The 25,566-nt window shown below is 40.1% G+C and overlaps 1 protein-coding gene across 38 annotated transcripts in view; it reads left to right on the forward strand.

The window, feature by feature from the left end:
• Positions 1-25,566, forward strand: part of SLC8A1 (solute carrier family 8 member A1) — a 374,952-nt gene that overhangs the window by 340,521 nt on the left and 8,865 nt on the right. For all 38 annotated transcript variants that reach the window (XM_070572826.1, XM_070572820.1, XM_070572822.1 and 35 more), the window contains one exon: positions 5,702-5,977. In XM_070572826.1, coding sequence (XP_070428927.1) covers positions 5,702-5,977 — 276 coding nt within the window. The remainder of the gene's footprint in view (positions 1-5,701; positions 5,978-25,566) is intronic.

Below are 25,566 nucleotides of genomic sequence, written 5' to 3' on the forward strand. Positions count from 1 at the left end.
GTTACAGACTTATGATGATGTAGGCCAATTTCCCAAATTGTAGACTGAAGAGCTAGATGCAAACCATGATGTTTGATTCCAAACTAGATGGTTGACCTCTGATAAATAGAAATGGAAATGAGAACTCTAAATCTCTCTGAAGTAGAGATTCCAAAGTGGTCATAACCATGATGCCCTCCCTTTATTTATTGTCTTGTTTCCTGTGTTTAGTTGATCCCTAAGGGCTTGAGAAAGAGCATACCGTTGACTCTGCCAAAAATATATGTAGAAAATAAATCATACCTAGAAAATAAATTAGAATACAAACATTGCTGACAGTGCATCGGTGTTTTCACATTCCTACGAAAAGGCAACATTGCCTATAGCACTAAGCATTGTATTTATATAGCACTGCTCCTCACCCTGCTTCAGCAAGACATCATGTATAGTAAGATGTTCCCTGGGCTGTGAGATCAAATCCTGACTCAGCCACTTACCAACTGTGTGATTATTTTAGAAAGTCACTTACATTCTCTGAACTTCATGTCTTGATATGTACAATGAGATTAATAATGCCTACCTCACAGTGTTATTGTAAGGATTAAATAAGGTCAGGTATGTAAAAAAAATTTAGCTCAGTGCCTGTCACTTGGTAGATACCCCATCATATTCTCTCCCTCTGTTCCTTTCTTCTTTCTTTTATTAAAATCAAGCAGCTCGGGGAAGCTGTAATGATAATGGCTCATTCAAACAGAATATAGATTCTGTGAAATCAGGATACTCAAGTTGTATTGATTTACCGCCTTCCTTCTGACAAGTACCAGTGATGGCATATGGCACATCTGTCTGTAAAGGGGTTTACAGTTTTGCCAAGGACTGCGACATTTCCTCTGCTGGGCTTCACCATTGTGATGTGGGAGTTAGGAAAGTCATTTAACAGATGAGGCACTGAGGCTCAGGAAGGTCAAGTGTTTGCCCCCAAATAAGCTAGAACCAGAAACTGACAAGTCTTCCGACCCAAGTGTCCACTACACCCCAGCAGCCTCTTTTTCTGGTTCTCAAAGCTCTCCCCAGGGCCAAACCCTGAGCACGTCTGGAGGGATATAAACTAACACCTGGTTTAGTTCAGACGCTGTGTTGTCTGCAGCTGCCAAGCCCAGGGGTTCCCTTTCGTGATCAGTTGTTCTGATGATGCCCTTGTTCTCATGCTCCAGAGCAGGGTCAGTGCAAGTACCATTATATCAATAGTTGAAGTGATGCTCTCTCCATTATCTGTGGTTTTAATGACTTGGCTGTTTTTGCAGTTATATTTAGGAAGTCCAACACGTATCAAGGAAACCATTTAAAAGGCCATGGGAACAATTAATCGAATACAGCTTGTTTGTTATCTTTCCATTAGTGGAATCCATAAAGCTGAAAAGAAGGATTCTGAGATAAGAGGATCCTTTGCTTGGGATCCTATAAAAGGAAATGCACCAAACTGCTTGTTTCTTTGTTAATGCAGAGGAGAGACTCAAAAGAATTCCGTAGCCTCCAGTAACCCCAAGCTGGCAAATGTACAGAACCAGCAGATTACTGTCATGTTTGCCGTCACATAAAAGATGCTCCCAGGTGGTTTTTTTAAATGCTCCACTGCTCTTCACAGGGAACAGACTTTAAGTGTAGTCCAGATGGTGATGGATGAACATAATATTTCTTTGTCCTTCTCCAAGACTGGATAATTGTGTATCGTGCATGGCAGTCAGTGGTCATTTTTATTATTTAAATGACATCTGAGTTGGAGATTAAAATTTGTAAGGAGCAGTGAGATCCCAGGAAAAAGGATAGGAAGCCACTTCTACTTTCAAATGCAGTAAAACAGATGGGCCTTCCATTCCAGACTTAAGCATTAAAATATTTAAGATTCCTTATAATGCTGGAAACCTACAGAAGGAAATGTCTGTCTGCCTGTCTGTCTCTCTCTCTCTCTCTTACACACACACACACTTTTTGCATTGTACACTTCTAGGTCACCAACTTAATTCCAGAGGGCAAGATTAAATTGTTTCTAAAAGCCTAGAATGTAACCTTAGGACCCAGCGTGTGGGCTAAGCAATGAAATAATGATGGCAAACACAGTAACAATTCTAAGTGGAGGAAAATAATGATACCTACCATGATAATCATTCTTTTGAAATATTCTCAAACACTTTGCAGAAATGATCTAATTATTCCCCTGCACATCTCTCATGGGAAAGGTATTATTATTTCCATCTTGAAGACAAATATAATGTCTACTCTCAATTTATGAGTGTCATTTCTTTTGAGAAGTTTCATTATTTGTTTTCTTGTTCATCTTCACAAATATGAGACTTAGACACCGCAAATTAAGTAATTTTGCAGAGTTAAAAGGCAGAATAATCTGTTTCTGTGTATGATTGATTAAAATTCAGTGTTTTCCAAACTGTTTGAATCATATACCCTGTGAAATTATAAAATGTACACAAATATAGAAATTGAAAAGAATCAGATACAAAATAAATATAACTAGAAAGTCTAGCTCTTTTTCTGAGCTTTCTTGGGGTTTGTGCAACCCCTCCCCCCCTTGGAATAGGGAATGGGGGAGAAGAGGAGACAGAGAAACAATTAAGATGGTTCTCTTCTTCCTCCCTCCCTCACATAAGCCCTGAAAATTGCAGCTGACACAGTGAGTTCTACCTGGAGCCAAAAGGGAAATGGGAAGAAAAGTGAAAGAAGGAAAAAAATAAGAAGTGGATAAGGAGACAAGAAAGGAATGAGTAAGAGAAACAGGGAGTGGCTGTTCCCACATATCAGTGTTATGACTGCCGAAGGGGTGCTGCATTCGTTTGCCGTTTGCGAGTGCTGCCATAAACAAATACCAGAGACTGAATGGCGTAAACAATAGAAATTAATGTTCTCACAGTTCTGGAGGATAGAAGTCCCAGACCAAGGTGCTGGCGGTTTGGTTTCTCCAGAGGCCTCTCTCCTTGACTTGGGAGAAGGGAGGCCCGCTTTCTTACTGTGTCCTCACTTGGTCTTTCCTCCACGTGTGCGCATCCCTGCTGTCTCTCTGGGTGTCCCAATTTTCTCTTCTTATAAGCACACCAGTCAGATTGAATTAGGGCCCACCCTAACAGCCTCATTGTAACTTAAGCATCTCTTTAAAGGCCTTGTTTCCAAATACAGTCACATTCTGAGGTACTAGGGCTCAGGGCTTTGACATACGAATTTGGGGGAGACACAGCTGAGCCCATAACATGGGCTTTTATTTAAAAGCATCTGCTTTCAGGCAAGGACGATATTAGAAATATGTAGTAACCTTGTAGGAAACTTGTTAACAGGGAACTGAGGCACATTAAAATTTTCAAGAGTTTGTTTGAGCAAACATGGATTCAGATGGGGCAGAACCAAACCAAAAGTGGTTTAGGAGCTCTCCACCAACAGGACCTGGCAGGGTGCCGGAGTCGGGGTGGGGGTGGGGGGGCGGCGAGTGGAGGTGGGCTGGGTGGGGGAGGGAGGGGACACTGACAGAGCAGAGGTGGAAGTGGAAGCAAAGCAAGGAAATTGGCTGCAGCTTAAGTGGTCACCTTATATGGGAAAGCCTAGGTGGCTGTTTGTGATTGGCTGTTCTTAAATTCATCTTTCTTAGACCCACGTGTATTTACAGTCATTGACTCTGGGTTAGGTTTTGATTGCTTACGTAGGCTACCAAGGCATCAGAGCCAACCCCATCTGAGGCCTCCTTGTTTAATAACTTTAACACCGTCAGCAATGCTTTTTCACTCTAGCCAGTCACACAGTTTTCCATCAGCTGCCCTGACACAAGCTCCCTCCTAGTTGGTCTCTGTAGGGGACCCCATTCATCTGCTGGGGGCTTCCTCCCAGCCGGTTGTTGGAGACCTTCTGAAGCCTCAAAGGTGAGGCTGATTTCTCCACAGATCCCCGAAGACTGTTCACATACTAATTCTGCCCATGTGCTCTTGAAGACTAGGCCATTGCCTCTTCTCTCTTCCTGTAAGAGGGCAGGTGACAAAATCAGACTTTCTTCTTTTCATCTTTTGTGAGAGGCGCTTTTCCCTCAAAGCTCCTCTGCTTCAAGTGGGTTTCCCAGTCGTGATCTGCACCAGATGGTCTCACCACAGAGTGTCTCCTGAAGAGCACCCGCATTTGCTCCGTGCTGGCAGTGTCAGGTCGTGGAGTCAGCTGGAAAGGTTGCTAGCCTCACCTGCTGCCAGCTGCATCAGCTGAAGGACAGTAGGTCTCTGGTAACAAGGTGGGGGTGCTGAGAGCAGTGGACAAAGTCCTCAAGGAGAAATTCTTCCTTCCAAAATGGCAACAAAGCACGTGAATATATATTTGCCACCCCTTCAAGAAGAGTGGACATTCAATATCCCCACTTTAAAATCTGTGAATGGGAATTGTATCACATTATAAATGAAATCTCTGTGTTAGAATACTGTTATTGATATCCTGATGCCTTTAAGTAGTAAGCATTCTGCATTTCTTTGTACGTTGATAGTAGGATGTAATTGGCAGAATTGTGATATGTGTATATATTGTGTAATTAAATAGTTATATAAAGTCAATGGAAATTCATGCATGCATGCGTTCATTTAACAAGCACTTAGCTAGCTTATTCCTCATGCTGGAGATAGGATCAAACACTAGCAAAACAAAAATGAACAAATTCCTGCTCTTGAAGAGCACACAGTCAACTGGAGAAGAGAGGAAAGTGAACAGGCACAATCTAATTGAGCGTGCATGAGAATCACCTGGAGGGGTTGTTCAAACACAGATTGCTGTGCCACCCCCTCCGCCCCGTGCCACCCCCCTAGTTTCTGATTCATTGGAACCAGGAATTTGCATTTCTAACAAGTTCCCTGATGATGCTGATGCTGCTGGTTCAGGATCACCCTTTGAGAACCACTCCTCTAGTGTTCCAAGAGTTGGGGAGCTGTGGAAGCTTTGAGAAGGAGTCCCAGCACTGGCTGGAGGGTGAGAGGGTCAGAGAAGGTTTCACACAGGAAATGAGTTTTAAAGGGATGAGTGCAGAGAGATAAGGAGGGAGAGATTAGGACATGCCAAGAACGTTTACTTCTAAAGGACAAAAGTAGGAGAAAGTACATATGGTTTGAAAAAATGCAAATACTTCCATTTAACTAGGATGAAGTTTGAGTTTGAAGTCATTGCAGGAGATGAAGCTGGAGAAATATGCAGCACTCAGAGCTGTGATTGAGGGCCCTGTTTGAACATTGTTCTGTAGGTGATTATATGACCATCCCCAGAGCTGGACTCCCAGCTGGAAGGAAAGAACCCAGGTAGAAGAACTCTGTCATAGTTATCTTTCATCAAGAAGGCTTCTTTCTGAGCCTGGCACAAGGCTTTTCAGCCCTTTGGAAGAAATCCTTTTCATTTCTCTGAAATGACAAATCTCACTGGAGGTGATAAGAGAGTGGAAAGAGTGTATTGATTGCAAATAACTAGAAATTGATGGGGGGGGTAAACTTTTTGCCATTGACCCATGAGCCACAGTAAGGGGGCATGTCAGTATGTTAATAATTAATTGGTTAATTATGATTGACTCTTAGAAAACCTCAAATTTCACCCACCTCTACTGGCCTCCTGATCACTCAGAGGGGAGGGATGACAGGCCTAGGAAGGAAGGAGTGGGAGAGAGGAAGCATGGGTTGTGATGAAATGTGCTTCATTCCTTTCTCTTTAGGGGAAGATGATGATGATGATGAATGTGGGGAGGAGAAGCTGCCCTCCTGTTTCGATTATGTGATGCACTTTCTGACTGTGTTCTGGAAGGTTCTCTTCGCCTTCGTGCCCCCTACAGAATACTGGAATGGCTGGGCATGTTTCATTGTCTCCATCCTCATGATTGGCGTACTGACAGCTTTCATTGGAGACCTGGCTTCCCACTTCGGCTGCACCATTGGCCTGAAAGATTCTGTGACTGCAGTGGTGTTCGTCGCACTTGGAACTTCAGTACCAGGTAGAGAATACATTCATAGATGATTCCCCCAGAAGTGGAAGCCCATTTGCCTTCGTAGCCTCTTCTTTCCTACAATTTCAAGGAGCATGATTACAAACTAGGCCTATGAAAGATGAGAGCCTAGAGATATAAATAATAGCACTGCCAGAACATTGTCTTGGCATTTTGCAAGGTTAGAAGGCTGGTGAGTATCATGATGACAGGAACGTCCTCCCAGAGGGACTGCATGACCTGCATGGAGAGAGCAATTTGGTTTGACAGATAAATTGATAGATCAGCTTCCCATTACAATTAGCACTTTCAAAAACATAAAACAAAATTACGGAATTGTCTTTAAGAACAACATTTCTGTCTTTTATATATTTAGTAAAGTTTGGATGGTTTCCATAAAACTCTGTATTCGTTGGGTTACTAAAATAAATGCTTACTGAAGACCTGATACAATATCTTCTTGACCCAAGTATTAATGGGTATAAGTAAAAAGAAGCAGACATTGATCAGGACAAGGAAAAAGCAATCCTGACCAAAGTGAGCAGGCCAGGTGCACATTTCGTGGACATTCCTTCGTGCATTCCTTGTAAGCTGACTTTTCTTCCAACTTACAACTGTAGTTCATTATGTCTGCTCAGACTTCTAAGATATCATCCTCCCAAATGTGACATTAACAATAATAATTCTCAAACTTTGGTGGACATCAAAATTACCCTGGAGCTTGTTGAAAAAATGCAAGTGCCTGCAACCCATCACCAACCTCTGGAATCAGAAGATCTAGAGGAAGGCCCCAGAAACAAGTGTTTTAAGCTCACAGGTGATTCTGGTGCCCATCAGAGCTTATTGTAACTGAAGCTCTGGACCTACTCCCTAGCACTAGTTGACATTTGCACAGATGTACAGCCTTTAACTGAGCCACGAGACTCACATTCTCTACCAAATAGCAGGTCAATGACAAGCATTACAGTGGGCTTGGGGAAAGGCAGGACTTGTCCACTTTCCACATCGGCCACAGCCTTGATATAAACGCTGTGAGTTCTTCTAACACTTGCCGTAGTTGGCAACCTAGGCTTTTAGTTCTGAGCCTGAAAACAAGGATAGTTTAAATCATGTGTATCTCTTCACTGCAATTCACTAGCTGTTCTGCCCTCACACCTTCATCGTCTCAGTAACTGGGTAAGTGACTTAACCTCTCTGAGCGTTGGTTTCTTTATTCATAAAACAGGAATAACCATACTTAACTTGAGGAATTGTGGAAAGAACTGGAGAAAATATCTATAAATTATGCACCCAGTTAAAGCATCTGGGACATAGAAGGAATTCAATAAAAAAGCAGCTTTTGTGATTATTATTTATGTTGAATAGCTAAGGATGATCTGACCAGCATAAATCTATACACTTCATCCTTAAGTAGCCAGGGATGAATTGTCCAGATTTATACTGGTCAGCCGTAGCACATGGTGTTTTCCAACTGCTCGACCCTTTGGGAGTCCTGATCAAGGGGCCCAGCATGGTTTTGGTGTCCACCTGAATTAGTGGAGGAGCCAGGGGATTGAGAGTATGCTTACTCCTGCCTTAGCGAGCAGGGCTGCAAAGCCTGCCAGCTGACTGCTCATCCTCAGAGGAGAGCAGACTGGCTCTCAACCCCAGCTGTGTTCTAGCAGCTCCACATTTATTTTGAATTTGTTCCAAAAATGACCAGAAATGTATCAAGCAGGAGGAAAAACTTTAAATATTCATATTTCAAGTTGCTTTGTTTAGAGAGCGTTATCCTTCGCTCTCTCTTGAGGTTATTGTAGGAAAATATGTTTTAGGGTCTACTTTCCCTAAGGCTTGAATCACTGCAACAAATGGTGCCCAAGTTGGCACACGCTGTTGGCTATGGTTTAACCCTTGAGGACAGTATGTGCAAATTATGTTAATGAAGGCAAAATTAGGTCTCTCATGACAGTTACTGAAAATCAGCCTGCCTTTCTGGAAAGTCAGCAGTTGGTCCTACCAAATCTATCTCTTGCTTTCAAAAGGACAAAAAAAAATGATTTTCCTATATCAATTCCTTGTTTCTAAAAATGTGATTTTTTAATTTTCCAACTCCTCATCGCAATACCTGGCTTCTTTTTCTATATACCCATCTTCCCAAATGGCTCTGTGCATCTCTTGTATTAATAAACTCTTTTGAAAAGTATGGCAGCCATATGATTAATTTTTTTTTCCCGTAACATGAAATGTGGATTAAACCTTAGTGTTTGGCGGAGTCTTGTGTTCTGCCACTTAAAACTGGTTCAGAACCCAGGGGCATCAAGAGGTAAGAGAGCCTGTTGGGGAGAACACAGCGGAATCTTAGTTGTCAAAATGGTCTCCTTGCACTGCCATAAATTCTTCCTACTGGGAAACACATTTCTTTGCTCTGTTTTTGTGAGAATTCTTGTAATTTGCTGCGATATTAACTGTGCAGCATGCTCCCCAAACAATATATTCACAGGTAATCTCAGATAATCGTATGTATATAAACAGACATTTCTCCCCTGGCCAAAAAGCTGTGCAAATTGAACAAGACGCTGAACGAACATCATATTTGACTTTATTCTTCAACTCTGATGATTCAGAGCAGTGATTTGTTATATCTCCTGACTCCTCAAAAAAAAAAAAAAGAAAAGATGTTTTTGTTCCCAGATGACGAAGCCCGGTTGCTACAGGCAGAAGAAGAAAAAAGAAAAGGAATTCTCTTCACTTGTAGCCTAGCCTTAATCGGCATTGCCCTGGGGCCCAGCTTTTTCTCTGGGCTGATGTCTTGACACTTTTCCTAAAGTAGAAAGGCTTCTGGCTAGTGTCTGAGGTGTGCTGCTTCTTTCTAGGTGAGATTCTTAGATTGTGATGGCCTGACAGGCATTGAAAACTTATGCTACTCGTCCTCTAGATATCTATATATCTCATTAAAAGTTTTTTTTTTTTTACCATATTCTTCAAAATTTATGGAAAACAGAGCTTATGACTTTCCAGGTGAGGCAGAGCTTCTTCCTCATATGAACTGGTAACAAATGGTCGTTATAATCTACTGGGAGAGAAGGACTCCTGAGGGTCTTCACTGCCCCTCAGCCTTAGGTATGCCGATGAGAGCTTAAAGACCATACCTGTTTGTAGAGGAAGGGCCTTCTTTTCCAGAATCACTCTTCTGCCTGTCTGGAGAAGAGGGGACTTTCCGAACAGTCTCTTCCCACCTCTAAGTGTTGAGTGAGCCAGAGCCTGGTCTCCAGCCCTCTTCTCTTCTTGGTCCATGCCCACTCCTTAGACCATCACATCAGTTTCCATGGCTTAAAGCAATATGCCAACGATTACCAAATGTCAATCGCCAGCCTGGACTTTCTCCTGAGCTCTCCATTCACATACCAACTGCCTTGCCTGTGTCAACGCTGGCTGGGAAAATTGCAGCTCAAAATTACCGTGTCCAAAATAGGACTGTGGCTGTCCACTGCCTAACCACCTTATCCTTCAGCCGAGCCTATTCTTGCCAGATCTTGCGTTTCTCAGAACAGCAGTATCATCATCCACCCCAGGTGTCCTTGATTCCTTTCTCTTCATCCCCAGAGTCAATCCATTTATAATTCCTGCAGATCTTTCCTCTAGAGTGTATCTCCATTGGACCCACTTAGCTCTCTCTCTACCACCACCTTCCTAGTCAAGGCACTGTTCTCTCCCGCTCAGACCTCTGCAGTAACCTCCTATCTGTCTCCTCGCTTCTGTTAGGGATTGTTTTCAGCTGTAAATCAGACCACATTACGGCTTACACTCTTCCAGCAGCTTCCTCTTTCACTTAGGATAAACTTCAAAAGCATCACTCTGGCTGACAAAGACCTAAGTGATTAGGCCCCTGCCTGTCTTTCCGTTCTGGATTCCTCTTTGCCCACTGGTCTTCAGCCCCACTGGCCTTTTTACTGTCTTCCCTGCACCAAGGTCATTCCTTTCTCAGGGTGGCACTAGCTGTCTAAAATGCTTTTGCTCTTCATTTACACAAGACCGGCTCTTTGTCTTCAATTATATCTCATCTCAAATGTCACTTTCCTAACCATGCAATGTGAAGTGGTCAACCAGTTCTTCTGCATTATAGCACCCTATTTTCTGTAGAGTATTTATTACTTTCTGGACTTTTTGGTTTACTTATTTTTGAGTTATAATTGGCTAGCCCTCCTCACTGATATGTAAGCTTCATGGGAGTAGAAACCTTGCCCTTTTTCTCTCTCTCTCTATTGTATCCCCAGCTCCTAGAATGATGCCTAGCTGACACGTAAATAATGCAACTGTATGTGTGCATATGTTTGTGTGTGTTGTGTATATAAATGATGTAGAAATCAGTCATTTACACATTAGTATGAGTTGGTTCCATCAGATTGCTTTCTGCCTCACACCTTCTAGCGACAGCTAAGAGTTAAAGCTATGATTGAGGGAGATGAACAGGAGATAATTCTGTAGTGTGGCTTATTTTTGAGGAAATCAATATATCTGAGTAATATATTATGGTCATAAGGGGCAAAAGTAAACTTACGAGCCCTGGGGTCTCAGAATAGAAGCGTTTGTTCCTCTGTCCTAATTTTGGCTACGGTGGGAACTGGGATGAGGAGCACAATCTTATTTTTGTGTCTCTTCTTCATTATTTTCTCTGCTGTGCTTGCTGCTTCTGAGACCCAGAACTCAGGCCAGTACTTTTAAAATTTTAGGTGTACTCTGTGGAGTGCTAAGTAGGCATTTTGCAATAGCTGACGTGGGTCCATAACCATGTTATATCGCATTGTTTCTACAGGAAAACAGGCTCAAAATTCAAGAGAAAAAAGTGTAAAAAGGAACATTTGTAACCCAGACATTTTTGTACTAGGGCTGCCTGTAATTGCATATTCTTTTACCTTACAATTATTTACTTGGGTACAACTTGGGTATATTGGGACAAGACATTCCAGCCTATATACCAAATATGGATTTTCTTTTCATGTCTTGCTCCTATTGGAATCAAATAGAAGTAAGCATTCTGCTTTAATTACAGAGAAGACTCTTAGATGTTGATGAGTTAGGAATTTTTTTTTCCCCACTAAGGAAGATTTGCCCTGAGCTAACATCTGTGCAAGTCTTCCTCTATTTTGTTTGTGGGTCACTGCCATAGCATGGCTGCCAGTGAGTGGTGTAGGTCCATGCCTGGGAACCGAACCTGGCCTGCCAAATCAGAGAGCACCGAACATAACCACTAGGCAACAGGGTCGTCCCCCAAGTTAGGAATATTTTTACCTCAGTAAGTGCTACCTAGCTCTTTCTCCATCCATCTTGATTGGGCTGTGCTTGAAGCTTGCCTACTGCCTCCTTTATTTTTCCTTTATTGGCTCTTTATCCTGAGGCCAGAACAGCTTAAAAATTAGATATTCTAGGCTGTTCCTTAGCCTCTAGCATTGGCAGCTTTCCTGTTGGCTTCTGGTGTTTTGAATATCCTTTGAATTCTGTCAAGTAGGAATTATTTCACTCTAGAGATTTTAGGGTATGAAGAGAAAGGAAATCTGTGATTTTAGGGGTTTTCCCCCTATTTTTTATGTAAAACTTGTTTAAGAAGTAAAACCTTACTTTAGAAAAAAATGTATGTCATTTTTAAGTTATATCACTTTGATTTCAAGATACCATAGGAAGAATTTGATGTAAAACTAGTCACACTGGCTGTTCTCTTTGTTCTCTTAGTGCAGCGTTAATGAATATGCACCAAGGGGGTGTAATCGCAAGAGCTTTAGAACTGAACTGAGGAAACCAGACTTCTACCCATTACTCACTCTGTGGCTGGATCAGTTGCTTAACTCAGCCTCAGTTTTCTTGCCTGTGAAATAGGCATAATAAAACATGGCAATTTAAAGAGGATTAAGTAATATAGGTCACAGAGCACTTCGTCAACTGAAAATTGGTATAAAATGCAGGAAGTAATTATCATTATTTACACTGAGGTCATCTCTCAAAATGTCAAAAGGAATAGAAACCATCAGAAAATGAGAGTGAATGGGAAAAATTTTATGAACAAGGAAAGTATTTTAAATTTGCCACATAGCTCCATGGTGTGCTATGCATAAGCATTGTACATACATTATCTCTTATTTTCTTTAGGTTATATCATTAAATGTGAAGTGATTTTGCCTCCTCCTAATGTTTTTTTTTTTTTTGTCCCTTAGACTCTTCTCTTGAAAATGAGAGTTTTGTATCTGTTTGGCACTGTGCTAGAAAACATTATATTATTTGTTTTTGCAACAAAAAAATTATTAGCTGTTCATAGTTTACATTTTTCAGTTTTTAATTTCCTGACTTCTAAGTACTCTGAAAACTAATATATTAACTAGTATAATTAAGTGACAAGTATATTACAATTTATTATATCCTGCTGCTTTATTTCTCAGTGGGTCCCAAAGTAACTTGAATGGTTGCACAGCTTGTATACTGCAATCTCGAAGGGTCACCATAATCTAAATGACACCCTGGAAACATACAGGGTATATATACATATCCATGGGTGTATATAATGGTGGCTCTGTCTAAAGGCCACTTTACAGTGTGTAGGAGAGTGAGCACCAGTATTGTCAGTTATGTGAGGAAATTAAGGCTCATAGAGAATAAATGATTTGCCTGTATTTTCCCAGTTTATATTGATGGTAAATTGTGGAATCCATATTCTCTCTCTTTTTTTATATTCTGGTACTTAATCACTCTATCATTCCACCTTGGATTTATTTTTAAAGTAAGTATTGCATACACTCTTTCCTTTATATTGTACAATTTTTTGGAAATTACTCATTTCTCTCTTTGCCTCACTTTTAGTGTTTTCTACTTTTAAAGCAACAGTGGGAGAAGAGATCCAGGCTAGTGATATAAATTCGGGAGTCATCAGAATGTGGATGATGCACATGTTGGATCAGATTAGTACAAGAATGCTCAGACTTAGGAAGTAGAGACTTTGCAGTTAAGACTGAATTAAGAAGACAAATTTTTCAGTTCATATTCCTACCGTGGTCCTCAATTTGAAAATACACAAACTCAATTTTGCCAATTCATGGCAGGATGAATGGTTCTGGGGACTGATTTGCAGTAATCAAACCTACAGGAGACACTGATAAAAAGAGAGGGCTTATTTATTAATTTAGGTGGATCATTGAAAGTGCTAAATTAACTGGAGTAATAGAATAATATAACTAGAATCATAGAATCCATAGGTCAGCTCATACCGTTAGCGGTAGGGAAGTCTACTTAGGAAACCAAATCTACGTCAATAGGTTGTTTATTGACTATAAAGTTTTTAAAAAAGAAAATGTTGGATTCTAAGGGCTCTGACAATTTGATATATCCCCAAAGTTCTACTTGTACAGGATTCTACCTGCCAAGAAGCCGGAAAAACTTGGCTGAGCAGAACATCCTCTTTCCTCCCAACTCTAGACTCATGTGGCAAAGAATAGCATCTCAAATGGCGGGTCCCCAAAGAATTAAAAATAGAATTACCATGTGATCCAGCAATCCCACTTTGGGATATATATCCAAAAGAATTGAAAGCGGATATTGGTACATTCATTTCATAGCAGCATTACTCAGAATAGTCAAAAAGTGGAAGCAACTCAAATGCCCATCAATAGATGAATGGATAAAGAAAAGGGGACATATACATATCATGGAATATTATTCAGCCTTAAAAAGGAAGGAAACTCTGACACATGCTACACCATAGATGAACCTGAAGGACACTATGCTACGTGAAATATGCCAGTCACAAAAAGACAAATACCCTATGATTTCACTCATATGAGACATGAGTATGAGGTGTGAGTAGTCACACTCATAGAAACAGAAAGTAGAATGGTGGTTGCCTGAGGCTCTGGGAGAGGGGAAAGAGGGGAGTTTTTTGTTTAATTGGGACAGAGTTTTTCAAGATGAAAACTTCTAGAGATTGGTTGCATAACAATATGAATATACTTAAGACTACTGAACTATACACTTTGAAATGGTTATGATGGAAAATTTTATGTGAATTTTACAATTAAAATTTTTTTAAAGAAATTAATAAATAAAATAAAATAAAGCATACAACAGTGGGGTTATATTCAAGCCCCTTGAGGTCAGACGCTATCATTATTTCCTTTGGCATGGAAAATACCTGGTAGAGTCCATGCTTCGAAAATTTCAGAAATGAATAAAGACCTATTTCTGTACCTATAAACTCTTAGCATTTCGTACATGTAAAAATTTGAACACTAAGGCAACTAGAAAATCTTTTAAACGTGTTCAGCTCTAACCTAGCTGGCAAAAAACACAATGCCAAGATAATCCTCATCAGCACAGCCATGTGCTGCTAATGGAAGTGATCACAGGAGAAGTGTTCATTCTGGACCTACACCAAAGCTGCCTGTGATATGTGGCTACCCAGGTACAGATCAGTGGGACCCAGGAAGGGCATGCTAGGAACACTCTCCCAGGAGTCATGTTCTGCAAAGATTTACTGGTGATCAAGTTTGAAATCAAGTTCCAGTCTTCTAGGTCTCCGAGCAGAAGTAGGAGTCTGGGAGCAGAGTCACTGGAGGTTACTGGCCAAGGCATCTATCAGTGCACACACTCAATCTACCCCTTACTTCACCCAAGAGATGGGGTTAGAAGGGAACAGAGCAACACCCCACCCAAAACAAACACTCCTCTCAGGGGACATTGTACCCAGTCATCCTGACTTCCCTCAGTCGTCTGATCTCCCTTGGAGAATAGAATCAAATTGACTGAATCGTTTCCCCTCCTCCCATCCTGCTTCGGATAGCTTTGATATTCTCCTTGATGGGCTCACAGAGAGATTAACTGGTTAACAGCTCCATCTCAGAAAAATTACACAAAATCATCTTTCAGTGCAGTGTTAATGAATAGGTACCAGGGAGTATAAAAGAACGTGAGCTGTAGAGTGGGGTAGACCTGAATTCAAACTCACCCACCCCCACTTGTTAGATGTATCACACCCCCAGAGGCAAATTGCTTTACTCTTATCAGCCTTAGTTCCTTAATCTAAATAATGCGGACATGAAAATCTACCTCACAGATTGTAGTGAGGATTACATGAGAGCGCCTTTATCAAGTACCCAGCGCAGGGCCTAGCATATAGTTGACACTCAAAAAAATGTTAGATCTCTTTTCCCTTCTCCTTCAATACTGATAAAAGGGTTTAGACCACCTGGAGTATTTAGCTCAGCTATAGCACAGCAATGGAAAAATAGAAAATCTAGAAATTTCTCAGCCTATTTTCATTATTATCCCATGTAAGGAATTCTGATGAGTAGACATCTCCCAATGCACTCATGTTTTCTGTAATTTCACTGGCTGTCCATGAGCTTTACCCTCTGAACATTGGCATTTCCACTCAGACAGCCACAGGTTGAAGAGGAAGTGCCATAGCTCTTGTGTGTATACATTTTTAATTGGGTGATTGACATTTCACATCAGCTTAAATGGAAATGAAAAGAGAATTACTTTACTCTGAGCCAAGATTTCACAGTGGCTATGTCTTTCTCCTTCTGACTTGTTTTGCTTAGCATAATACCCTCAAGGTCCATCCATGTTGTTGCAAATGGCAAGATTTCATTTTTTTTTGTGGCTGAGTATTATTCTATTATATATAGATGTATACCACATCTTTATTCATTCATCTGTTGATGCAAATACCTTAATAAGCAGTCACTTTCTTTGCCGCCAAGAAAGATCAGGACTGCTGAAAACAGGCGCTCTGATCTGTAGTCAGGCCAGGAGGTAAAGCCACCCAGGGTCATGGCCAGAGGAACAGCACTGGGCAACCATAATCACTCAACTGGCTTTCCACAGGACCTTATCTTAACCTCACGCCAGTGAGGAGCTGTCTGGAGGTAAAATGCCCTGTACTTTCCAGCACACTTTCCCAAGAATAAGTGATGTCATTAGAGTTAAGGAAGCCTATGAAAGCAGAAATTTACAAGGACAGAGCAAAATTAAGGCCAGACACCAGAGTTTACAAGATTTGCCCCATAAACGGCACGAGAATTGCCTGTTATCCTAAACTAAAAAACACTATGGGGTAGACTGTATGCAACAGGCCCGAAAGCAGTTGGTAGAAACTTGGAAAAGATCCATTTTGAAACTATTTGCATACTTTATTCTTCCTACTCAAAAGAAGAGTTGGTCTTCACTACTTTTAAGTATTGAAGTATTGAGGTAAGGTCCTCAGCACGTGTCATACCTAATCTGAAGCTCTGCAGAGTTTTAGGATTAGTGCTCCAATCCCACACCAGCCAGCTATAATCAGTCCTATAAAAGTCACAGTGTAAAGGAAGGGAGCTAAAAATATTTCATCCTAGTCTTCTCTGGGCCTTCTTAGAAACTCTAGGTCAGCCAAACCAAGGACGCTTGGCAGAAACATCATGCTGTACGTCTGTGTGTGTGCGTGCATATGCATGTGCTTATGTGTTTGTATGTGTGTTTTGTGTTTGAAGAGTTGACATTATGAATGTGTGCTGTAAATGAATATCAATTCCCTCTTCTTTTCAGTCAAGGTGTATTCCACAGGGAGTAAGCATCAAGTATAGTGAAAGCTTGAGGCCTTTTTGCTCCATGAGGATTAACTAGAGTGTGGGTCTCTAATGAGTGACTTGTAAATAATGTTGAGGTGATGACTTTCATTTCTCCCTTTGCACATTTGAAAATAAGGTAATGAAAATGAAGAATTTCAAAGACCACTGTTTTGGCTTTTTCTTTCAAATTCAAGTCTCAGCCTGCATTTTTCAGCAACTTTGTTGAGGCATAATCTACATATCATAAAATTCACCCACTTGAAGTATACAGTTCACTGATTCTTAAGATTTACTGTGTCTTGCAACCATTACCCTAGAACGTTCCATCATCCCAATAAGATGCCTCGTGGCCACTTACAGGTGATCCCCATTTCTGCCTCCAGCCCCAGGCATCCCTAATGTACTTTTGACTCTACAGATTTGTCTTTTCTCAATATTTCACAAGCACCAATTTTAACATAAAAATGTCATGGATTCTCTACATGATAGTAATTGTACTTTAGTATTACATAATGTGGGGATTTACTATGGATTGTGTAAGATTTTAAAATAATTTTTATTTTATTCATCACAAAATCTCTACAGACATTTGCAAACTACAATTGTGAGATATTTTGGGTTTTCATTGTTTTGTGCATATATGGATTTGTGCACCTTTTAAAACAATCCTACTACCATCCCCCCAGCAGTAAGCTTGATTCACATATTAGGGATTACAGGGGGTAAACATCATACAACGGTACTTAGAATTAGCACTATGACACAGGCCAGCCCCGTGGCCTAGTGGTTAAGTTTGGCATGCTCTGCTTCAGCAGCCTGGGTTTGGTTCCCAGGCATGGACCTACACCACTCATTGGTGGCCACGCTGTGGTGGCAACCCACATACAAAATAGAGGCAGATTGGCACAGATAAACGTTAGCTCAGGGTGAATCTCCCTCGAGCAAACAGAAGAAGATTGACAACAGATGTTAGCTCGGGGTGAATCGTCCTCAGCAAAAAAAAAAAGAAGAAGAATTAGCACTATGAATCTTGGGGTGTTCCTTGGCCAATTCAGTCCATTGACAGTGCTAAGAAGGCAACTCTCATAAGTTCAGCTTCTTACTCTCATCCATGGCCCCAGTGTGTCACCCTGTAGATGTTGGTGTTGGCCCTTGGATCAATACAAATCCATGGAAACCATTAGGAAGAGAGTAGAGAACAAGGCCTATTGAACAGAGGCTCGTGCATGGATCTCCCTACTCAAAGAATGACGCATTGTTACTAAATTCAAAATTTAAAAATGTGGCTATAAAAAAAATAACTTAATTGACATTTTATGGGCACTGCATGAGCAACAAAATGAATTTAAGTAAGGCCCATTGGTATTTTTAGAAGAGAGGGCAAATAAAATGCTAACTCAATTTAAAAGGCAAATCTTACATGTGATTATAAAAGAATTTTAATATCTGTTGGGGATGGTGCATATTATAGATATGAAATCATGGGGCTTGGCATTTATGCACAATGCCAGCTGGAATGCCATCATTGCCCCTCAGCACACAGACCTCACATCCTGCCTTTTCCGGGGATGAAATGTAAGCTGTATATTACTTGTTTATACTCCGCTTTATTCCAGAAAAAGATTTAAATCCATAAAATGCCTTACATTGTTCAGCCACCTTTTCTGGCACATGATCCAGAAACGCCAAATCTGTTGGTGACCATATTTGATAACTTTTGTTTATCTCAGCCCGTATAAATCCTATATTTTGTGCACAAGGAGAAAATAGCTTATTTTGGTTTTATTATTTACAGTCAGGAAATTATGTGTTGTGTTTGTTTTCTTCCTCCCTGTCCTGCCCTCTGGAGCCCAGGGCGCTTTTTGGCATGATCCTCCATCAATTGCAAGCTATTATTAGGTTATCACTGTAAAAAATCGTGGGTTGAGACAACAAGCAGGACTTGCTGTAGTTCCAAACTAAAATGATCCCCACTGGGATCTACACACAGGCCCAGCAGAGGACTAATTATACCTTTCCATTCCTGAGTTACAATTGCAAAACAGCAAATAACCACAACTGTGCAAAAGAATCGTGAAAACATCCTTCTCTGAAGGATTCTGCGTACGGTGATGCTTTAGATGGCTGCAATAAGGCAAACCAGATCCCTCAAACTCACTTGTCAAACTAGGGGACCACAGCTCAGGCTGCTCAGAGGGGCTCAGCACGCAGCGTGAGGCTGCGTTAGAAGTGGTTCCTGGTGCTGCCTGAACCTTCCTCTGTGCTTCAAGAATTCCACATTTTTGGAGAAAAGGGGAAAACCACGTAGAAGACCCTGACATCAGTAGGCTCTGCTGTATCGAGTATTCTTGTCCTGAGAGTCAGAATCAAGCCCTGTCTTCTACAGCTTCTGTACCTGAGCTGAGTCTACCGTGGAACATTAGTGACAAGTAATATTCAAAATAAAAAAAATATGTTCTGAGAGATGATGCCAACAGCGAACTAGGAAGCCCAGACTGAGTGCCTGGGGCAATGCGGCATTCTAGATCCTCAAATATTCAGGTGGTCTTCCCTCTCCACTAGTTATTAGGCCTTAAAAAGGAGATTAATACCATTTTGGAAAAATTAAACCAAAGGAAGCAGTAAGATACAGTGTCAAGGCACAGACTTCAGAGACATTCTGCATTCCTTTTCGTTTATTCTATAAATATTTAGTGAGCACCACTAAGTACCAGGCCCTGTTCTACATGATGGAGTTAGAGGGATCAACAAGACAGATGTTCTGTTTAATCCCATGAAGTTCACACTCCAGTGGGAGAAGACAGATAACAAAAATATGATAAAATTCAGATAGCAATGAGGATGAACGTTGTTAAGAAGATAAAACAAGTTCTTGGAATCAAGAGTATGTATATGTGTGCAGAGGGCATTTAATAGGGTGGTATGACTCTGCACCACCAATCGTTGGCAAATTACCTAACCATTCAAACCTGGTTCTCCTCTCGCAGACTTACCCAGTCAGTCCTAATCTTAGAAACTATGAAAAAGTGTTACTTTTCTTGGACTCCCACTTCAAATAAGGCCTTTGAATTATTCGGTGTTTTCTTTCTCTCTCTGGCAGCTAGTACGCTCCACATCTGGTCTTACCAGATAGCACCTCAGTGCCCTGGGTTTTTTTCCTCAGTACCCTTTCTTTTCCCAATGAGGCTGCTGCATGAGGACCCGGGCACCAAGAGTCGCAGAATGTGGATTCTAACCCCGCCTCCTGCATTCACGTTCCATCTTACCCCTAGGGAACTTCAGTTTCCGCCCCTGAAAAATGGGGCCCAGGGTAGCTCTTCCCCCCAACCTTAGAATTGTCAAGAAGAGCAAATAGTATAACATCTATGAAAGTGCTCTGAAAATTATAAGATCTTGTAAATGTAAGAGATATGTATCAAAAGACCTTTATTAAGTATCTACTAAGAGCTGTAGAAGGTACCTGGGGGAGAGACAAGGACAAAACTTTAGAGTTCAGCCTCATCACATGTTCTTTGCAGCTTGGATAGAGCCCTACACCTTATTTTCTGGTCTTTGCCTTACAAATTACATCTCTAGGAAGAGCCCAAGCACAAATGATGAAAGATTTGGGTATTATAGCCCTTCCCGGATATCTCAAGGATACAAATCTCTCAACAAGCTTGTAGAAAGTATTTGTCAGGTCTAGTGAATATGCAAAGCAATTTTGTGGGTTGAAGTCAATAAAATATACTGTTCCTAAATAAAATATAATGTTGCTGTGACACAAAATACGAAATTAAGAGAGAGGATTTCAGCCTTGCTCTACAGTCCGTCATTGCTTGACAGGAGTGGTTAGAAGGAAACTAAGACACACTCTCTTCCCTTCACAGGAGTCCTGGGAAAACTTTTATAGCAGGTAAGGTTTGTTTTTTTAGGATTCTTGTTCCACTTTATGGCCTGTCCTGGGCACCTTCCTGACTCAGGACTCCAGGCAAGGCCCTGATAACTAGGAAATGTCCTCTTCATCTCTTCTACTCCCTGCTCCTCACCTCCACATACCTGCTCTGTATGTAGTATTCTGATGCCTTCCATCTAAGGATCCAAGTACCCTAGGTGTGAATACTAAAGAGACCAGAAAAGGCTAGAAATCAAGCCTCTATCCCTTCCCAGAAAGACCCTATTATTTAGATGAGACTATTTTCTAAAATATATTTACTAGCATTTTAATAACACAGTAATAAATAATACATTCTCTTTGTAAATAAAATAAGAAATATTAATAAGCAAAGAGTAAAAAAGAAATCATGCAATCCCACCATCCATTTGCATTCTTGTATCTGTCTTTCAAATTTTAAAATCCTGGGATATTTAAATAAATTGCACAAAAATGTCTAAATAAAGACATCAAATATTTACCCACACTTTTTAATGGACTCATACTAGGCATAGTTACATAACTGCTTTTTCACTTCACAGTAGGTCATGAACATTTTTCTTTGTTAGCTAATGTCCCTTTACATGATTTTTATGGTTGCACAGGATTATGTGACATGATGTTTCAACTTATTTTACCAAAAATGATGGACAATTGTTTCTAATTTTTCTCTAACATAAAAACTCTGCACTGACCATCCCTATATATAAACTTTCACACTTGTAAAATTACTTCTAAATCCTCAGAAGGAGAATTGCTGCACCAAAGATTTTGTGGGTTTGTAAGACTTTGGATAGACGCATATGCCTTTTCGCACCACATGATTAATCCGTAGGAATGAGCTAATGGGGAAATTTTACACCAAGTCAAGGGAAGGAGGAAGCAGAAATGGGACAGTTATCAGAACTTTCCAGAATCTCCTCAAGTCTCACCTGCCCTCAAGTGTCACCTGCTGGGTTGCAGTTGTATGCAGTGACCTTTTCAGTTTATTGAGTTGCCTCCATTTGCCTACTTTCAATAGTGTACACCTTTTCCTGAACTTATAATGCACAAAGCAATCCCTTCAAAACCAGAATGTCTGTGTGGAATAAATACTAGGTAAACATCCACAGGGCAAAGGCACATGTCGGGTGTCCTCAGTGTATTGAGATCCATAGACTTAGAATCACCCCAATAGAGCCAGCTGACAGGGAGGTTCCTTTGTAACTCATTAAGTCTGCCCGGAGGTGAAAGTGAGGGTTTCTATTTTCTTACTTTATCTCCAAGTTTTTCTATCAGATCCTCCTCAGCTAAATCTAGTTCTAGAGAGACTTGGGGGCATCTACGGCTTTACTATCTCTGAAGTAGGACTTGAGAAGAGGAGGAAGAGGATTTGAGAAGATTCAGATAGGAGATGGATGTTCCAGAAATAGAACAAAGCATAGAAGAAAGAACCAGCCTTCAAATGCAAGGAGGGTTAAGAGAGAGAAAGATGAAGATTATTGGGAAGAAGGACAAGGGAGCTGGAGGACAGTTTCATGCAGGGCAGCCCTGGACTATTTTTGAGGTAAAAAGTAAATTTCAGTTGTATCCATCTAATAAGAAACCAGTTGGCTTGGGAAAATGACAGTCAGCTATTTGTTTTAGCTCTAAATCTGCCCTTCCTTTTTTCCTGTTCAAAATGTTGCTTGACTAAATCTTACCAATTTTTTACCCTCATGGACTTGGTATTATTAAAATAAAGGTCATTATAAAAGTAATAAAATTATGACTCAAAATGAAGAGTGTCAAAAACTTGGTGTTATTTTGAAAGTAGGTTCATTCAAACCCATTTTTGTATACTATAACAACAATATAAAAGTAATACTAGGAGAAACCAAGAAATTAAGGAGTCAAAAATATTACTTTGTCAGTAATGTCTAATATTGTTCTAAAAGAATGAGGAGTCTTCCATAAAAATAACCCCTTCATAATCTGTTTGATTCATGCCAATATAATATTTTATATTATATAATATATATAAATATATATTATATAATATAAATACTTTATATATATTATATATAATATAAATAAATATAAAATAAACTATATATAAATATATAATATATAATATAAAAATAATATTTTGCTAAAAGAGTCAGGCTAATGTTTCTATATAGAACAATTTTATTCATTTTCTTTCAGATGATCAGCTGTTTTAACATTGTGTAGTTATAGTCAGAGTTGAACATGGTGAAGTTTCTGTACATTTCCTTTGAACACTTGGTTCATTTTCAAATTTAAGATATGTCAGTGATCTAGGCCTTGTCAACACCCCATGGACTTGTGGTTAAGAACATGCACTCCAGCTAGGGTCACATCCCTTTGGTCTGAATCCTAGCTTCACCTCTTACTAGCTATATAACTTTGGGCACATTTCCTGTACCCTGGGCTTCAGTTTTCTCATCCATAAAATGGGGATAATACCTACCCAATAGGGTTTTTTTGTGGATTAAATGAGGATCCATGTATAGTGCCTCAGCTAGGAAGCTTCATAAATGTTAACTGTTGTTGTTGTCTTCATCACCACCATCACTTCTGGACATCAAGGACAGAACCACATTTTCCCATAATCCTACGTAAGATTTATTAACCATAAGTCACCTGGCTGAAAGAAACCATAATATTTTAATATCATCCTTTCCTTTGTTATTACCAGAACAAAGATTTCTGAAATATAATAATAGGTAACATTTTTTTGTACACCTACTGATTTCCAGACACCATGCTAAGCCTTTTTGTATTACTTCTTTTAATCATCTGAACAGCCATATAAATGAGGACTTGTATTTTCCCTCTTTTATAGATGAGGTATCGGAAACTTAGAGAGGTTGGTTATCCCAAGGTCACACAGCCAGCACACGGCAAATGGGACTGGGACCAGGTCTTACTCCATAGCTTAAGCTCCTTACTACCATAATTAGATACATTATGCAGGCCACAGTGATTAGGACTAGTATTATTCAGTAACAATAGTGGTTCTCCACAGATAACACAAACTCAGATGACCAAATTAGCCACTCATGGTGGCCTCAACTTACTAAGTATCTCGATGCCAAGCAGAACCATTAATTCACATGAACCAACCGAGTTGCCATGGTCGTCACCATCCAGCTGCCAATTCACCAGGCTGACCAGAGCCAGGAGACTTTTCTCAAGTCAGTCAACCGTATACCTCTTACTTGACCAGGTAAACACTGGAACTTCCACCACTATAATTTGCATAAATCTTTTTATTTGGGGAAGTAAACAAGCAAGACTCCCAAAGTGAAGGTACCAAACCTACCCAAGCATATAAAATCTGATCCACTCCAGAGCCATGTTAATCCAGGTAAGAACATGGCTTTCTTGCTCCACACCCCGCTAGTTGGTGTAGCGCTCCTTTTAGGACCAAGAGTGGGAGGAGGAACAAGTGACTGAGCAATTGAATAGAATAGGCCTCAGCTCAGATAAAACATCAGAATTCTTTGAAAGGCCCAAAGTGTTTTTATTACCATCGAAAAATTAGAACCAGGGGTTTTAGAAAATTTTGGCAAACCCCATGAAGCTAGGGGTTTGAACAAAGAAGGGGAACCTTGGATCCTCTCTTATATGTCATGTACATTATTCTGAAAAATACATTATTCTGAAAAATAATCCCATTCTGGGTGTGTAAGAAAGGAGTATTATCAACTTGTTTTGAGAACATGCGTCAAATTACAATTTGGAAAACAGATTAAATAGCACTGTTGGTTGTGTTCATTCTCTTCTCTGCCCTGTGCTCCCTGAAAAATAAACCCCTATTATTTTTCTCTTTTAATTAGAATTAATCTCTTCCTTTGAACTTAAAATATACCAGGATTTCAGATACGTAATAAGAAAACTAAGTCCCAGGGGTAACTGTACAAAGTGCAAGCATTCAAGTTAACATAGCAAAATGAAAAATAATTTGTTATTTGATAAGAAAAATGGTGGTTGTTTGTTGATCTCCATGTCAGACCTGTTCCATACATTATCTCGGCTAATCTGGGGAGGTGCCGTCGTCCTTAGACGGATAATGAAGCAAGGGCTCTGAGCAGTCAGTTAGTGGATCTCTATCTGGTTGGAGGAGCTTTGAAAAGTACCAGTGCTGAGGCCGCATCCCTGACCAATGAAGCAGAAACTCAGGATAGGGCTAGCAAGTTGATATTTTTCAAAAGTCACCCTGGTGAATCTGCTTTGCAGCTGGGGATAAAAATGAGTAGAAGCAGGTGTTCTGATCTGCCAACATGAGTCCTCTTGAACTTTTTGTTTACCTCTGTTTTCTTCTCTTCTAAAAATAGGTCATGTCACTGTCTCCATTTCTTTTTCACTCACTTCAGGGACAACTTTTATGGGCAGAAATTTTAAGTGTTTTTCCCTTTTTCAGTTTTTATAATTTCTCTCCTAACTGGTCATTAATCAATCAAACATCAGTAATTCTCTGATCTCTTAAACTTCACTTGGAAGCCAAATAAGGATTCTTTCCATATGAACCAGGGAAGTAAGCGTGTGTATCTAAGTGAGGGAGTGTGGTTTTCGTATTTACTTGGCTAAATAAATATCACAACTAAAGACAGTCTTGTTTAAGGTCCTCAGTGGCAGTAGAAAAATTAGTACATAAGTAAACAATATTTCCATTTGAATTCTAAAAGATCAAGATAAAAAGTGCAAAGAATAGAGAGAGAGGAATATATGCATTATACAAAGACACCAGCTTTTAAGCCACTGGTAAGATTAGGGGCTTACACCAGAAGATCTCTAATGTCTTTTTATGACTTAGGGTATATGGAATTTTCAAAATAAAGTAAGACTCTCTTTGATTTTTAAGAATAATTTTATGCTCTGTCACATTTTTAAATGCAAAGGACCATAAAGTTAATATGTCTTTAAAAGGTGTTATAACTCCCCCAAAATTTAGAATCATTACATCAAATCAGAATTCCTGACCACTTGTGGGTTCTCTTGGGATCCGGCTCTGTTGTGTTTTAATAATAGCTAATACTATTGAGCACTCATTAACTGCTAGACCCCATTCTGAGTGCTGTTCACATTAACTCCTTTCCTTCAAAATCCTGCCAAGTGGGTAAGCTTCT

Source organism: Equus przewalskii, chromosome 14 (assembly GCF_037783145.1).
Source record: "Equus przewalskii isolate Varuska chromosome 14, EquPr2, whole genome shotgun sequence".
NCBI lineage: Eukaryota > Metazoa > Chordata > Mammalia > Perissodactyla > Equidae > Equus > Equus przewalskii.